The sequence below is a fragment of the Heloderma suspectum genome, chromosome 2 (assembly GCF_057233095.1).
Source record: "Heloderma suspectum isolate Gila_16-S chromosome 2, 16-S_ref, whole genome shotgun sequence".
In the NCBI taxonomy this organism is placed as follows: Eukaryota; Metazoa; Chordata; class Lepidosauria; order Squamata; family Helodermatidae; genus Heloderma; species Heloderma suspectum.
This window is the reverse complement of record NC_139459.1, coordinates 340,983,037-340,998,650: the sequence shown is the minus strand read 5'-3', so window position 1 is coordinate 340,998,650 and position 15,614 is coordinate 340,983,037. Positions and strand designations below refer to the sequence as shown.

At 45.0% G+C, this 15,614-nt stretch overlaps 1 protein-coding gene across 1 annotated transcript; it reads right to left on the bottom strand.

Annotated features, from left to right (window-relative positions):
• Nucleotides 1-5,022: 5,022 nt before the first annotated feature.
• LOC146355219 (vespryn-like) lies at nt 5,023-9,858 on the bottom strand. Its single transcript, XM_084830379.1, has 3 exons — nt 9,780-9,858; nt 8,817-8,912; nt 5,023-6,154 (listed from the first exon to the last, which is right to left on the bottom strand). The coding sequence occupies exons 1-3, from the start codon at nt 9,844-9,846 to the stop codon at nt 5,664-5,666; spliced, it is 654 nt and encodes a 217-aa protein (XP_084686505.1). The 5' UTR covers nt 9,847-9,858; the 3' UTR covers nt 5,023-5,663.
• Between the last annotated feature and the right edge of the window lie 5,756 nt (nt 9,859-15,614).

Here is a 15,614-nt window from a genome sequence, read left to right as displayed (position 1 = left end):
GCTCTAACAGTCAGGAAGTTTTTCCTGATGTTCAGCCAGAATCTGGCTTCCCCAAATAAGTTCCCCAAAATGTGATAGGATAGCAAATATTATTGGCAAAGAAATATCTTCTGTACACCTTGTGGAATTCACTGTGTAACCTTGTTTCCTAAAGGGAGTTTTAAAAATGGATATTCCTATGGTTCATGGAGCTGAAGGAGGGCTGCCAGTGTTTCAAATGGGCTCTGTTAACTGCATTTAACAGCAGTTTGATGTGGAGACAGTTAGCAAGTCATGTTTTATGTCCATGCTGTGAAAAGTGGCACGTGCTGACGTCTATACCACAAGCTGATGTTAAAAGTGGGGGCGCAGGGGGTGGGGGAGAGCAGATTATACTGATTTTCTTCTGGTTAGCTGGCAATGCTAATGGTAACAGCCTTGTCCAAACTCATTTCTGTGGGATGCATCATACTTGAGGTTTACACCTACAAAAGTAAAGTGTGAAGAACTTTATGAGTCTTAGGGCGTAATCCTATGCATGTTTAGACAGAAAAAAAGTACTACAACTCCCAGCATTCCCCAGTCAGCCATGGTTGCCTGGGGAACACTGGGAGTTGTAGGACTTATTTCTGTCTAAACCTGCATAGGATTGCACCCTTAGCAAACCAAGACAACAGCAAATTATAAGGAACAAAGCCATTCCCAAAGTTAGTAAAAAGGATACTGAAAAATTAGATACAGAAGTTACTTTGGAAGAGGTTGAGAACGTAATTGAAGGGCTGAAGAGAAACAAGAGTCCAGTAGAATTATATTTGACATTTAAAGATGATATAGTGCAGGTATTGATGTTAGCAATTAATGACATAATAAGAGGATACCAGATGATTCTTGGTCATGTGCAAGAATAACTCTTAATTTTGAAAGAAGGTAAAGATTGTTTAAATGTTAAGTCATATCAACCAGTGGTATTATTTTAATTTTTACTGAAAGTTTGGCACTAGAATTTTGTCAAGAGATAATGAGAGAAGGAGAGCAGAATTAGGTAGTTAAAAGCTAAAATGACAATCTACATGGATGAGATTATCCTAACTTTAGAGAAGCCGGTAAAATCACTGAGAAATGACAAACAAGTTATTCCAGAAATACGGAAAATTTCTGAATACAAATTTGTTGAGTCAGAGATTGAATTTATTGTATTTCAGTTATGGAAACAGCAGAAAAATGGTTTCCGACAGATATATGAAAAGAAGTGGCAAGAAAAAACTACAAGATTTTTGGGATTATTCTCTCCTCAGTCATTGAAAGTCTAGTGGATTTAAAACACAAAACAATAGTAAATGATTTTCAGCTTGCTCAGTCTCATAGACTGAGGGTCAGTAAAACCCGTTTGAAGGCAAGGACAACATTTCTGTCCCCTGAGGATTCACATTCCAAATAACTGAAGGGCTTGGGAAGTAAAGGAGACCAAACACAAATGAGGACTTTTAAAATGGTATTTTACACAGAGATAAACTACAAATAATCAATAATTTCCTCATTTTATGCACATTTCCACCATTCCCAATGTTTTCTCTGTCCCTACCCTTAGATTGACTTTGGGTAACAAATACAAAGATAGATCATGTTTTTAAAGGTGTTTTGCTCAGGGACAGAAAACACATTTTGCATGCAATAGGCTCCCAAGCTGAATTCTTAGCATCTCCGGTTCAAAGGATGCTAAGAAGGTAGGAGGGCTAAGTAGGAGGGCTAAGAAATGCCCCCTTGGGAGCTATAGCCAATCAGAGTGGACCACAGCAAACTAGATGCCCCATTGTTCACACCCAGGGCCAGACTAGAATGTGTGTATGCATTTGATATGCTGGACTATTAAAAAGTAATTAGCCGCCACACGGGGGAGTTAAGCCTTTTCGCTTGGGCTGAACTCCCAAAGGAAATTGCCCCTCCTCCCTGCACATCCAGAAAAAAAGTCCACTCTTTCACGCCTCACCCCTGTTATTTGCCCCTGGAGGAAGCAAAAAACCAAGGTACCAAGCTTCAGTTGGTACCTATGAAAGTTTCCCTCCCAGGCCTAATAGCAATTCGAGGGTCCCACAATTTTCATCAGGACAGTGATGAGGGGAGGAGGGCTAAAGGCCCTCCCCCATGTGATGCAGTCCTGATTGTGATCCCATCCCATGGTTGCTATTTAAATAAACCAAACTCAGACAGATTACTAAATGGATATGTACACTTAACATACAGTCTAGCTTTGCCGTCACTAAGGCAATCTCTTACATCCTTTTCTTGAGCAGAACTCCTGCACGACCTGGTGAAAATTCCCTCTTCTACTTATTATATTTATTTATTTCAGAGAATTTCTATACAGCTTTTCATCTTAACAAAATATCCCAAAGTGGTTGGGATTTTCTACCTATTAATGAAGGGTTAAGATAAGTAAGGTCCCATGGCAAGCAACTCTAACGAGAAAAGGAGTCTAAGATGGGTGGGAGCTTTTAAAAAAGGAAATTCTCAAGGCACAATTACAAACAATTCCAACAAGAAGAAAAGGTGGAAGATAACAGAAGAAGCCAATGTGGCTTCACAAAAAGCTTAGAGATGACCTGGAAACAAGAAAGCATACATATAGGAAGTGGAAGGAAGAACAAGCAACAAAGGCAGGTAATACAGGCAGGTAGCACAGAATAGGACTCAAAGAGTGCTTATCAATGGGATCTTCTCCAACTGGAGAAAGGTAACGAGCGGGGTACCGCAGGGCTCAGTCCTGGGCCCAGCACTCTTCAACATTTTTATTAATGACTTGGAGGAGGAGATGCAGGGAATGCTGATAAAATTTGCAGATGACACAAAATTGGGCGGGATAGCTAATACCTTGGAAGACAGAAACAAAATCCAAAGTGATCTTGATAGGCTGGAGCGCTGGGCAGAAAACAACAGAATGAAATTTAATAGGGATAAATGCCAAGTTCTGCACCTAGGAAAAAGAAACCAAATGCACAGTTACAAGATGGGGGATACTTGGCTCAACAACACTACAAGAGAGAAGAATCTTGGAACTGTTGTAGGTCACAAGCTGAATATGAGCCAACCATGTGATGTGGCTGCAAAAAAAGGCAAATGCTATTTTGGGCTGCATTAATAGAAGCAGAGCTTCCAAATCCCGGGAAGTACTAGTTCCCCTCTACTCAGCACTGGTTAGGCCTCATCTGAAGTACTGTGTCCAGTTCTGGGCACCACATTTTAAGAAGGATGCAGACAAACTGGAGAGGGTTCAGAGGATGGCAACAAAGATGATCAGGGGACTGGAAACAAAGCCCTATGGAGAGAGACTGAAAGAACTGGGCATGTTTAGCCTTTAGAAGAGGACTGTGACGAAACAGGATAGCGCTCTTCAGTACTTGAAAGGTTGTCACTTGAAAAGTTGTCACAGAGAGGAAGGCCAGGATCTCTTCTTGATCATGCCAGAGTGCAGGACACGGAATAATGGGCTCAAGTGACAGGAAGCCAGATTCCAGCTGAACATCAGGAAAAATCTCCTGACTGTTAGAGCAATACAACAACAGAACGAATTACTTAGGGAGGTGGTGGGCTCTCCCACACTGGAGGCATTCAAGACGAGGCTGGACAGCCACCTGTCAGGGATGCTCTGACTTGGATTCCTGCATTGAGCAGGGTGTTGGACTTGATGGCCTTGTAGGCCCCTTCCAACCCTACTATTCTATGATTCTAAGAAACATGAACTGTGCTGAAAATCCCTCTTCTACAAAATTATTAAAAGTGCTGAAGAGCCCTCCCGTCTTTTGCATGATTGCTCCAGGATGGAAATAATATTTTTAATTGCTGAAGATGGTACAACAGAGATTTTTGCTGCATATCATGTACATGCTCATCTTTTTTGTCCCACTGGTTAAACAAGCCATGATTCTTGTTTGCACCAGCTTGAACTCTCTGAAAAAGACACACCTGTCTTCAGTGTTAGCATGACTTGTGCAAGGAGGTGTGAAATGGATGGCAAAGAAGTCCTCTAGGTCTGCAATTTGAAAGATGGGGGAAGGGGAATCACTTCTGGAACAGTACGGTCCTCCAAATATCAAAGAGACCATTAAGGCCCAATCCTATGCATGTTTAGACAAAAAAAAGTCCTAAAACTCCTAGGCTGGGCCATGCTACAAGTTGTAGGACTTTTTCTTTGTCTAGACATGCATAGGACTGCACCCTTAAACAGTAAATAATGCAATTGCATGGAGTTCTAGGGAAATGTCTCCCCCACCCACACACACACACGTAGCTCCTAGCATATCAGGGATTTAAACGGAGCGAACTGGTTCCCCTCACATAGAAGAAGGGCAAAACTTCCTCCCCATTGAAAGAGGTCCTGACTTCAGTGACTTCTTCTTTATCCATGTAAAAAGTCACCATATCCCATTCATAATCCAAGAGTACACCAATCTTCCCAGATTCTTTGGAAAGCTTGCATGAGTCCATTTCTAGGACCCCCACCCCCCATTGCATCTCCCAGATCCCTATTGCATCTCCCTTATCGTCCACTTACCCTCTACATTGCCACTGCCACTACTGCTGCTCCCTGAAGAGCTGGGTTGGCCGTAAAATGCTCTCTCTTCAGAGAGCACGCCTGCCCTCTGGAATGCCTAGAGAAGCTCTCAGGCCGAGTCAGAGGGTGGGTGGCTGCTCCCCCTGTGGCATTTGAAGCACCCAGTGTAGTGGCACAGGGTGGCAGCTCCAGAGAGCCCTGTCAGCTGTGCTCTCCCACTGTGGCAAATACAGTAGGAGAGCGACTGGTGGGGCTCTCTGGAGCACCCACCCAGCAGCACTCACCCACCCAGCTGCCTAGACAGTGGCACCCATGGAGGGGCATCCTGGTGAATTAGTGTGCAATTTGCCACTCCTCCCGCTTCACCTCCTGAGGCAGGAAATATGCCCCACCTCGGGGGGGGGAGGGGGGCTGTTCCTGCTGTACCCATAGGATTCACATTTCAAATAATTGAAGGGCTTGGGAAATAAAGGAGTCTGAACACGAGACTTTTTAGGACTTTAAAACTGCATTTTACAGAGATATAAAGAACAACTAATCAAGAAGCCTAATGTTTTTCATTTTATGCACATTTTCATCATTCCTAATTTTTCCTCTGCCTTTTCCCTTAGTCTAAGTTTGAGTAAAAATGCAAAGAATGGCTGAGCTTCTATAACTTAAAGAGTATAGCTCTGTAGTAGAGAACACATTTTGGATGCAGAAGGCCTCTAAAATTATTAAAGATACTGAACAGCCTTTTGCATGATCATCCCAGGCTGGAAACAGGCCATACTTTTAAGAGTTGATGGTGGTACAACAGAGACTTTTGCTGCCTATCATGTACATGCTCATCCTTTTTGTCCCATTGGTTAAACAAGCCATGATTCCTGTTTTGCGCCAACATCAACTCTCTGGAAAAAGACATACCTATCTTCAGTCTTAGCATAACTTGTGCAAGGAAGTGTGAAATGGATGGCAAAGGAGACCTCTAGGCCTATAATTTGAAAGGTGTGTGATGGGGCAGGCAGAGGGGAAAATCACTTCTGGAACATTATAGTCCTCCACATGTCAAAGAGATTGTTAAACCCTTTAACAATGCAGCTGCGTGGAGTTCTAGGAAACACCCCACCCACCCACCTACATAGCTCCTACCGTGTCAGAGATTTAAACTGAGTGAAACAGTTGCTCCCACATAGAAGAAGGGGAAAACTTCCTCCCCATTGAAAGAGGTCTTGAATTCAGTGACTTCGTTATCAATGTAAAGAACCACATTATCCAAGTCATAATCCAGGAAGACCCCAATCTTTCCAGATGAATTGGAAGGCCTGTGCGAGTCGGTTTCCACCCGCCGAAGCCACCAGCGACCCTGTTGCCAGATCCCTTCCTCGGGGACAAGGGTGAGAGATCCTTTCCTTCTCACAGACTTCCTGGCCACCCCTACTGCCCATTCCCGCTGGTTTCCATACACCACCTCCCAGTAATGTTTCCCTGATGTGAATCCTGGAGAACGCAGCAAACAGGGAGTACTCTTGAATCTCTCTGGATTGTCAGGCACATCTTGGGTTTCATGTCCCACTTTCACATTCTTTTTGTCTTTGGACACAAGAAGCTTTCGATATGCTGTGTCTGGATCAAACCTCACGTCAGCTGCAGGGAAAAGGACAGATCATCAGAGCATTAGAGGCAGAACCAAATTCTCGGGAAGGAGGGTTTTATAATTTTCCGAGGGGCAGCCGTGTTAGTCTGTTGCCGGAGAAACAACCAAGAGCCTTTTGGCATCTTCAAAACTAACCCATTTATCCTGATGTAGGCTTTCATGGACCATAAGCCACCTCTGCAGATGCACAAAGTATTATTGAAAGTTTCAGATATATAGTACACATGGTTGGAAGGATAGCAAGAATTGTAAACAGCAAGGTTAGAGGGAAATTAAATGCGGGATATACTGACAGTTACAATCACATTATTATTAACAGCAGCCACTCACAAAACAGTTGTTGTTGATAAAACAAACATCCTGGCATTAGGTAACATATGAAGTGTGATGGAGGGAGCGATCTTATGGCCATTAGTCAGTGGCTAGACGGCCATAGGATATGTGGTTTTCTGGGAACCGACCTTCCCCCCTTCCGCGCTGCCTCGCAGCCAGCACAGAACAGTCCCAAGTTCCGTGCTTGCAAGAGGAGTGCGGAGCAGCCAAAATGGGACGTTCCGGGGGGATGAAGGCGGAAATGCTGGTGCGACATATCCTATGTGTCATCTGGCAGCCTCCTCCCCTGCTCTACCTTCCCGCAGCTAGACAGCCAAAATCGGCTGTCTAGCCACAAATGCAGGGCAGAAGAAGCATGGAGGGAACGATCCCCTCTGTGCTTCTCCTGCCCTGCATTGGATAAGCAGTGGCCTCCGAGTTCGGAGGCGGCCGCCTATCCCCATAGGATTGCGCCCTTAAATAATTAAAAACCTTCATAAATAAATCGAAAATAAATAAATAAATATTGAAAATATATATTGAACCAAATGAGCAAACATATATGATGGTAATCTCCATTCAGCTTAACAGTGCTTTTTACTTTTTTCATTCTCTTCCTTACCTGCCCTGAAACTCTTTCCCCCTCCTCCAGTGCCCTCGGCATCTTCAGCCTCACCCTGGGAAGGCCCGCTCTGATGGCGCATCGGATTGTAGGGCAGCTGATCACTTACTCAGCTTACATACATATATACCTGAAATTCTTGATGGCATTTCATGCATCTGACAAGGTAGAATGTAATCCACGGAACCTTACGCCATAATAAATTTGTTCATCTTTAAGGTGTGACAAGACTCTTTGCGGGTTTGACAATGTCATTGACGGACATAATTTTTCCCCAAGTGGAGATTTAAGGAAGGCAACATGGAAACTTGCTCCAACTCCCACCAATCTTCCTGGGTAAGATTGCATCTGTTTGGGTGTGTGCGTCTCTCTCTCATACACACACACACACACACACAATATATATAGTATTCTCTATTTCGATCGCCAGTGGCTCTGTCTCAAGCAAGGCTCTTTTCCAGCCTTGAGATCCTTTAAACTGGACATTCTCAAGAACTGAACCCAAGACCTCCTTTCTTTGGCACAGAGTTACAGTGATGGGGAAAAGCCTTACCTGATGAGTAACAATGGGTCAACAAGGGTAGCTTCACACATGCACGCACCCACCCACCTGGACACACACATCACTGCAAAGATTCTCCTGTTGGTTTTCTGTCTGGTTATGCAGCTGTTAGATGGCATTGTAGCTCTGTTGGGTGACTACAGCCTCTACTCCTGGGGCTCTGAAGGTGGGGATGTGATGTGTGGACCAGGCACAAGGGGAAGGACTTACTGAGGTGAACACAGCACCCTAGTCTATATGTCGCTTAGCCCTGCATTAGATAATCTTTCTCCGGGACATTGGAAGGCTCTTAAGGTCCACACGAAACCAAAGTGTTGGGCAACAGTATACCACATAGTTAAAGGCAGGCTACATCTGAGGGCAAGGTGTGACAGCGAGGCCCCCTCTGTTGGGTCAGCTGTGATCAAGGACCATTTGCTTCCTCCCGTCCAAGAACTGTTTCCATCTGTGGCCATTCCAGCCAGCTGCTGCAGAAGTATGACAGCGAGGTTCCCTTCATCAGCCTGATGAGGACCGATGGCCATCCACTCTGCCCTCCTAGAAAGTTCGGGTCCTTGAATTTTGCTTATTTTCCTCTTCCGCCCCCATCCCTTTTATGTCATGTCTATTAGATAGTAAGCTATTATTTTAAATTGGGAACTATCTTGAGTACTTTGGCGGAAAGGGTGGCATATACATGCAACAAATAAATCAAATAAATCCCCGCTCCGCCAAATAAAAGCACTTTCTCCCATTTGTCACACATTGACTATTGGTTGCAATGAAACAATTGCACTTTTATCACTACTCTGGTTATCTAGGGTGGTCAGATGACAAAGAGGTCCGGGCACCTTCTACACAACTTTAATAGTTGTGTAGAAGATTGTGTAGAAGGTGCAGGAGCTCTGACCTCTTTTCCATCTGGGCACCCTGCTGCTATCCTTCCTCTACTCTAGATGCATAACGTACATTACAGATGGTCCCTTGAAAACAAAGCTAAAAAGTGTCTAGCAATGACAGCAACATTCAGTGCACTTGGATTTTCTAGCGTTATTATCCATTTTAACCAGATTGATTTTAGAGAGTTGCAAAATTGTATTGTTACCCATTACCAAGGCCGCTTCTCCAACACTCCACCCCACCCCCAACACACACATCTTATTTCACTCAAAATTACTTTTGTATTTTTCCCTCGGCGATGAAGCCAGGACCTTTCCACCACCTTCCCGCTCAGCAAGAAAGCATAGCAACAGCCACAGGATGCAACAGAGTCCTGAGGAGAGACAGAGAAAAGTCAATAATGGGCCAGGCTTCGGATAAAGAAACAAACAGTAGAGTATAACCATCCTCATTCCTGGCCTAGGAAGCAATAGGGGAGGCGATGGTGTTGCCTTTCTGTCCATTATCATCTTTGCGGAGTGACTTAGGGCACAATCCTATGCATGTTTAGACAGAAAAAAAGTCCTACAATTCCCAGCATGCCCCGGCCAGGATGGCTGTCTGTTGCATGCTGTGAATTGTAGGACTTTTTTAAATCTGTCTAAACATGCATAGGATTGCTCCCTTACAGTCTTTATTGTGTCTGCCCTCACACCAACCTTGTGAGGTAGGACACAGATGGTGAGCTCAGGGATAGCACCTTCCCACTGCTGGCTCCAAAGGGTAATCTGGTCAGATATTTGCTGTGGTTTCAAGACCAAAAAGGGAACATTAGCCTAACATTGCATGGAGCACTAAAGCAGTTCAGAGGTAGAGTGGCCAGATGCAAAAGAGGATGGGGCTCCTGCACCTTTAACAGTTGTATTGAAGAGGGAATTTCCACCAGCTGCAATTCCCTCTTCTACACAATTATTAAAGGTGCACAGCCCGTGTCCTATGTTGCATCTGTCCACCCTATCAGAGGTGGTACAAGAGAATCCTCAGATTAAGGGTGTGTGTGAGGGTGATTTGATTGAGCACCCCCTCACACACACACACACACACACACATCAATGCTTGACTCTGGGTTGGATTGTGGACAATACCCTCAAACCCAGACCCAGCTCATTAGCCTCTGTGTGGACTATACCAGCACTGCCTTATGAAGTCCAATCCAGCAGGTTCTGGGAGGAGAATGAACAGCCGTATTTTCATTCATTACCTTTGAAGTTCGGGAGGACACTGCTTGTCTGCAGGAAGATTAGATGAGAGGCACTAGAAAGAGGCATGGCAGTCAGAAAGTCTTTCTTCTTAGAGAGAGGGAGACACAGGAGAGAGGGAGAGAGAAAGAACTCGTTTTTGATCCAGTAGTTCATCCCACCCTCAACACAATAATCAAGCGTCATGCGTGAAAAGCACACAGATCTCTTTTACTCTGAGGTTTAGACCAGTAGGCAGGTGAGCACAGCAGGGTCCGTTCTCCAGGGATTCTAAAGGAGGGCTGTGTTTTCCCTTGAGATCTTTCACCTGAGCTTGCGTGCGCACTCTGGGCATCTCTACACCAGCCTAAAATCCTGCATTTAAAACGGGGCTTGCTGCTTCCGTTTTAAATGCAGGATCACGACTCCCTTTTTCATGTGCTTCCTTTCCCCCTCCTTCTCCCCGTGTCTGTGTCTACCATTATCTTTCCTTGATCTCTCTCCTCTACTTGCCTCTATTCACTGAGGGAACTCAAGCAGAACACAACAGGGTTGTTGTTGTTCTTCAGTCGTTCAGTCGTGTCCGACTCTTCGTGACCCCATGGACCATAGCACGCCAGGCCTTCCTGTCCTGCATTCTCTCCCGGAGTGTGCTCAAGTTAATATTCATTGCATCGGTGATACTATCTAGCCATCTCATCCTCTGCTGTCCCCTTCTCCTTTTGCCTTCAATCTTTCCCAGCATCAGGGTCTTTTCCAGACAGTTTTCTCTTCGCATTAGGTGGCCAAAATATTTGAGCTTCAGCTTCAGTATCTGTCCTTCCAATGAGCAGTCAGGGTTGATTTCCTTTAGGATTGACTGATTTGACCTCCTTGCAATCCAGGGGACTCGTAAGAGTCTTCTCCAGCACCACAGTTCGAAAGCATCAATTCTTCGGCACTCAGCCTTCCTTATAGTCCAGCTCTCAGAGCCATACATTACTACTGGGAAAACCATAGCTTTGATTAGACGGACCTTTGTCGCCAAGGTGATGTCTCTGCTTCTTACTATGCTGTCTAGGTTTGCCATAGCTTTCCACCCAAGGAGCAAGCGTCTTTTAATTTCATGGCTACAGTCACCATCTGCGGTGATCTTGGAGCCCAAGAAAGTAAAATCTGTCACTGCTTCCATTTCTTCCCCTTCTATATGCCAGGAAGTGATGGGGCCAGATGCCATGATCTTAGTTTTTTTAATGTGGAGTTTCAAACCAGCTTTTGCACTCTCCTCTTTCACCCTCAACAAGAGGCTCTTGAGATCCTCTTCGCTTTCTGCCATTAGGGTGGTATCGTCTGCATATCGGAGGTTGTTGATAATTCTCCCGGCAATCTTAATTGCGACCTCTGATTCATCCAACCCGGCGTTTCTCATGATGTACTCTGCATATAAGTTAAATAAGCAGGGCGACAATATGCAGCCTTGTCGTACCCCTTTCCCAATTTTGAACCACTCGGTTGTTCCATGTCCGGTTCTTACTGTTGCTTCTTGACCCTCGTACAGGTTTCTCAGGAGACAGGTAAGGTGGTCTGGTACTCCCATCACTTTAAGAATTTGCCACAGTTTGTTGTGATCCACACAATCAAAGGCTTTAGCGTAGTCAATGAAGCAGAAATAGATGTTTTTCTGGAATTCTCTTACTTTCTCCATGATCCAGCGAAAGTTGGCGATTTGATCTCTAGTTCCTCTGCCTCTTCGAAACCCTGCTTGTACTTCCGGTAGTTCTCGGTTCACATACTGCTGAAGCCTAGCTTGTAGGATTTTGAGCATCACCTTGCTGGCATGTGAAATGAGCGCAATTATGCGGTAGTTTGAACACTCTTTGGCGTTGCCCTTCTTTGGAATAGGAATGTAAACTGACCTTTTCCAGTCTTGCGGCCATTGTTGAGTGTTCCAAATTTGCTGGCATATTGAATGCAGCACTTTAACAGCATCATCTTTTAGGATTTGAAATAGCTCAGCTGGCATACTGTCATCTCCGCTAGCTTTGTTGTTACTAATGCTTCCTAAGGCCCACTTGACTTCACTCTCGAGGATGTCCGGCTCAAGTTCAGTGACCGCACTATCATGGCTATCAGGGACATTCAGATCTTTCCTGTATAGTTCTTCTGTGTATTCTTGCCACCTCTTCTTAATCTCATCTGCTTCTGTTAGGTCCCTGCCTTCTTTGTCCTTTATCATGCCCATCTTTGCACAAAACGTTCCCTTGAGGTCTCCAACTTTCTTGAAGAGATCTCTAGTCTTTCCCATTCTGTTGTTTTCCTCGATTTCTTTGCATTGTTCATTTAAGAAGGCCTTCTTGTCTCTCCTTGCTATTCTCTGGAACTCTGCATTCAGTTGGATATATCTTCCCCTTTCTCCCTTGCTTTTCGCTTCCCTTCTTTCGTCAGCTACTTGTAAAGCTTCATCAGACAGCCACTTGGCTTTCTTGCACTTCTTTTTCTTTGGGATGGATTGAGTTGCTGCCTCCTGAACAATGTTACGGACCTCCGTCCATAGTTCCTCAGGCACTCTGTCTATCAGGTCTAATCCCTTAAATCTATTCCTCACCTCCACTGTATATTCATAAGGGATATGATTTAGGTCATACCTGAATGGTTTAGTGGTTTTCCCTACGTTCTTCAATTTAAGCCGAAATTTTGCAACAAGAAGCTCATGATCTGAGCCACAGTCAGCTCCAGGTCTTGTTTTTACTGACTGTATAGAGCTTCTCCATCTTTGGCTGCAAAAGACATAATCAATCTGATTTCGATATTGACCATCTGGTGATGTCCATGTGTAGAGTCGCCTCTTGTGCTGTTGGAAAAGAGTGTTTGCTATGATCAGCGTGTTCTCTTGGCAAAACTCTATTAGCTTTTGTCCTGCTTCATTTTGTACACCAAGACCATGCCTGCCTGTTATCCCGGTGATTTCTTGACTTCCTACTTTAGCATTCCAATCCCCTATGATGAAGAGGACATCTTTTTTTGGTGTTAGTTCTAGAAGGTGTTGTAGGTCTTCATAGAACCGATCAACCTCCGCTTCTTCGGCCTCAGTGATTGGGGCATAGACTTGAATTACTGTGATGTTGAATGGTTTGCCTTGGATTCGTACTGAGATCATTCTATCGTTTTTAAGATTGTACCCCAGAACTGCTTTTCCCACCCTTTTGTTGACTATGAGTGCTACTCCATTTCTTCTAAGGGATTCTTGCCCACAGTAGTAGATATGATGGTCACCTGAATTAAATTCGCCCATGCCTGTCCATTTTGGTTCGCTGATTCCCAAGATGTCGATGTTCAGTCTTGCCATCTCATGTTTGACCACCTCCAGCTTACCTTGATTCACTGATCTGACATTCCAGGTTCCTAAACAATATTGTTCTTTACAGCATCGGATTTTCTTTTCACCACCAGACACATCCACAGCTGAGTGTCCTTTCGGGTATGGCCCAGCTGCTTCACGCTTTCTGGCGCTACTTGGAAATTCCCTCTGCTCTTCCCCAGTAGTATATTGGACACCTTCCGACCTGAGGAGCTCATCTTCCAGCGTCATCTCTTTTAGCCTTGTGATACGTTCCATGGGGTTTTCTTGGCAAGAATACTGGAGTGGGTTGCCATTTCCTTCTCCAGTGGACCACATTTTGTCAGAACTCTCTGCCATGACCTGTCCGTCTTGGGTGGCCCTGCACGGCATAGGTTATGGCTTCACTGAGTTACGCAAGCCCCTTCGCCACAACAAGGCAGTGATCCATGAAGGGGACACAACAGGGTAATCCTATCTATACCTTTAAAAACCACTGATCTCCTGCATTGCTGTCTAGTTAGCAATGCAGGAGGCCAGTGGTTTTTAAAGGTATAAATAGGAACTGTAGGGGGGATCTGGGTCAGGTCTACAGTGAGGAAGGGCTGGGGAGGGTTAAAGTTTTGTTGTATTCCCAGTTAACCCCACCACCACCGTAGGAGCATAGGAAGCGGCCTTATTGTGAGTCAGTCCGTTGGTCCATCTCAACCAGTGTTGTCAACACTGACTGGCAGCAGCTCTCCAGGGTTTCAGGCAGGATTCTTTCCTAGCCCTACCTGGAGATGCCAGGGATCCAACCTGGGACCACTTTTTGCATGCAAAGTAGGTGCTCTGCCACTGAGCTACGGCTCCTCCCCTTAAGCTGCTTATTTGCCCTGTAGAGCAAACTTATGAATACCTGTTAGATACCCTCCTCTCCAGTTCCTTCATGTTTTGGAGAAGGGCATGAGTTACTTGGGGTTACAGGATTGGATCCAGAGATGCCCATCAGTGAGAAGAAGGCATCTTCTGCATCCGAAAGGGCCTCTTCTGACCTGGCCCCAGGTCCTTGCACAAGGTAAGACAAATGAAACCCAGGCCGCACAGTCTCTTGCACATGGCCTTCCACCACTGTTCAATATGCATACTAGGACAAGGCCTCGCACAAACTTTTGCAGAAGGCCACACTGTGTTTTCCTCTGACCTTTGCACTAGAGTGTAAGGAACAGCACTGCTTGTTTTGCTTGCTTTTCTCTGGATGATCCAACCTATGGAGATCAAAGCTGGCCGTGAAGCAAGCTTGTATGTATATGGGGGAAAAGAAATTCCCCATAAATTATTGAAAGTGCTTTCAACTGTTTTAATTTATGTCCCCTCAATGTGAACTTTTTTCCCTTGCATTTCCAGTTATGGATACTAGGTAAATTGGGGAGAAATAACAAGCTTAAAAAAAAAAAAATCAAAAAGCACCAAACCTGGCATGACAATACTTGCCTTAGGGCACAATCCTATGTATGTTTAGACAGAAAAAAAGTCCTACAACTCCCAGCATGCCCCAGCCAGCAGAGCATGCTGGGAGTTGTAGGGCTTTTTTTTCTGTCTAAACATGCATAGGATTGCACCCTTAAACATTAGATCTCAAGATTTAAGGCAGGGGTTGGCAATGTGGTGCCCGTTAACACCTGTCCTTATGCCAACAAAGTGCCCAGCAGATGACTTGTGATTTTTTTTTTTTTAAAGTGGGAGGCTAAGGTACCAATCCAATGCATGTTTAGACAGAAAAAAAGTTCTACAATTCCCAGCATTCCCCACTCTGGGCATCATGGGTTATACAAGGGTTAAACAACCCTCAGATAACCCACACTACTCAGGTTCGCACAACAAGCCATGGTGCCCACCTGCTACAGCTTGCATCTTCAAAATGGTGGCCAGCACTCATTGCAAAGCCCCGTGGGTTAATTAACCTATGGTGGCTTGTTGTGACATGCAAACAGTCCCAGAGAGTGATTATCCTAAAAGTGTGTGAGAAATGAGTGACTGGAGTGAGTGGATCTTGTGTGCTGGGAGAATGGGATGAAAGAGAGGCTTGGGGTGGGGGGGGGGGGTGTTGACCCTGAACTAGAGAGCAAGCTGTGGGTTCCAAGTAGTGTGTTTGTGATTTGAGGGCTCAGACCCCACCTCTGCCTTGTACTGAGGTGCTTGAGCAAGTTGCTTGTCTTTTAGCATCACCAGTTTGCCTTTCTGTTGTGAAGGTAGGCCTGAGGTGGGCTCCTTCACATGCGATTGAGATTGCTCCTTCAGGGAAGTTTTCGGGCTCTTTACATGACACCATGACCCTCCAGGGCATCTCCTGCACTAAATGCCCTTTGTTCTGTTTTTAAATAGATTGCAGCTAATGAGCTCTCAAATTACCTTGTTGTCTTCCACTTCAGTCAGTTCCCTCCCTGAAAAGAGTAAAAGCTGCAAGAAGAGGAGCGAGATCAATGAAAGAGTACAGAGGACCCAGAGGGGAAGGGGAGCGGGGAAAGGAAGCCAGTGAAAAACGGAGTCCGTTGTGATCCTG

Coding starts and splice junctions, on each gene's coding strand:
- LOC146355219 (XM_084830379.1), bottom strand. CDS start 9,846: ATGCCTCTTTCTAGTGCCTCTCATCTAATCTTCCTGCAGACAAGCAGT. Junction 8,913..9,779: donor TGTCCTCCCGAACTTCAAAG/GTAATGAATGAA, acceptor GTCTCTCCTCAG/GACTCTGTTGCATCCTGTGG. Junction 6,155..8,816: donor GCCGAGGGAAAAATACAAAA/GTAATTTTGAGT, acceptor TTTTCCCTGCAG/CTGACGTGAGGTTTGATCCA.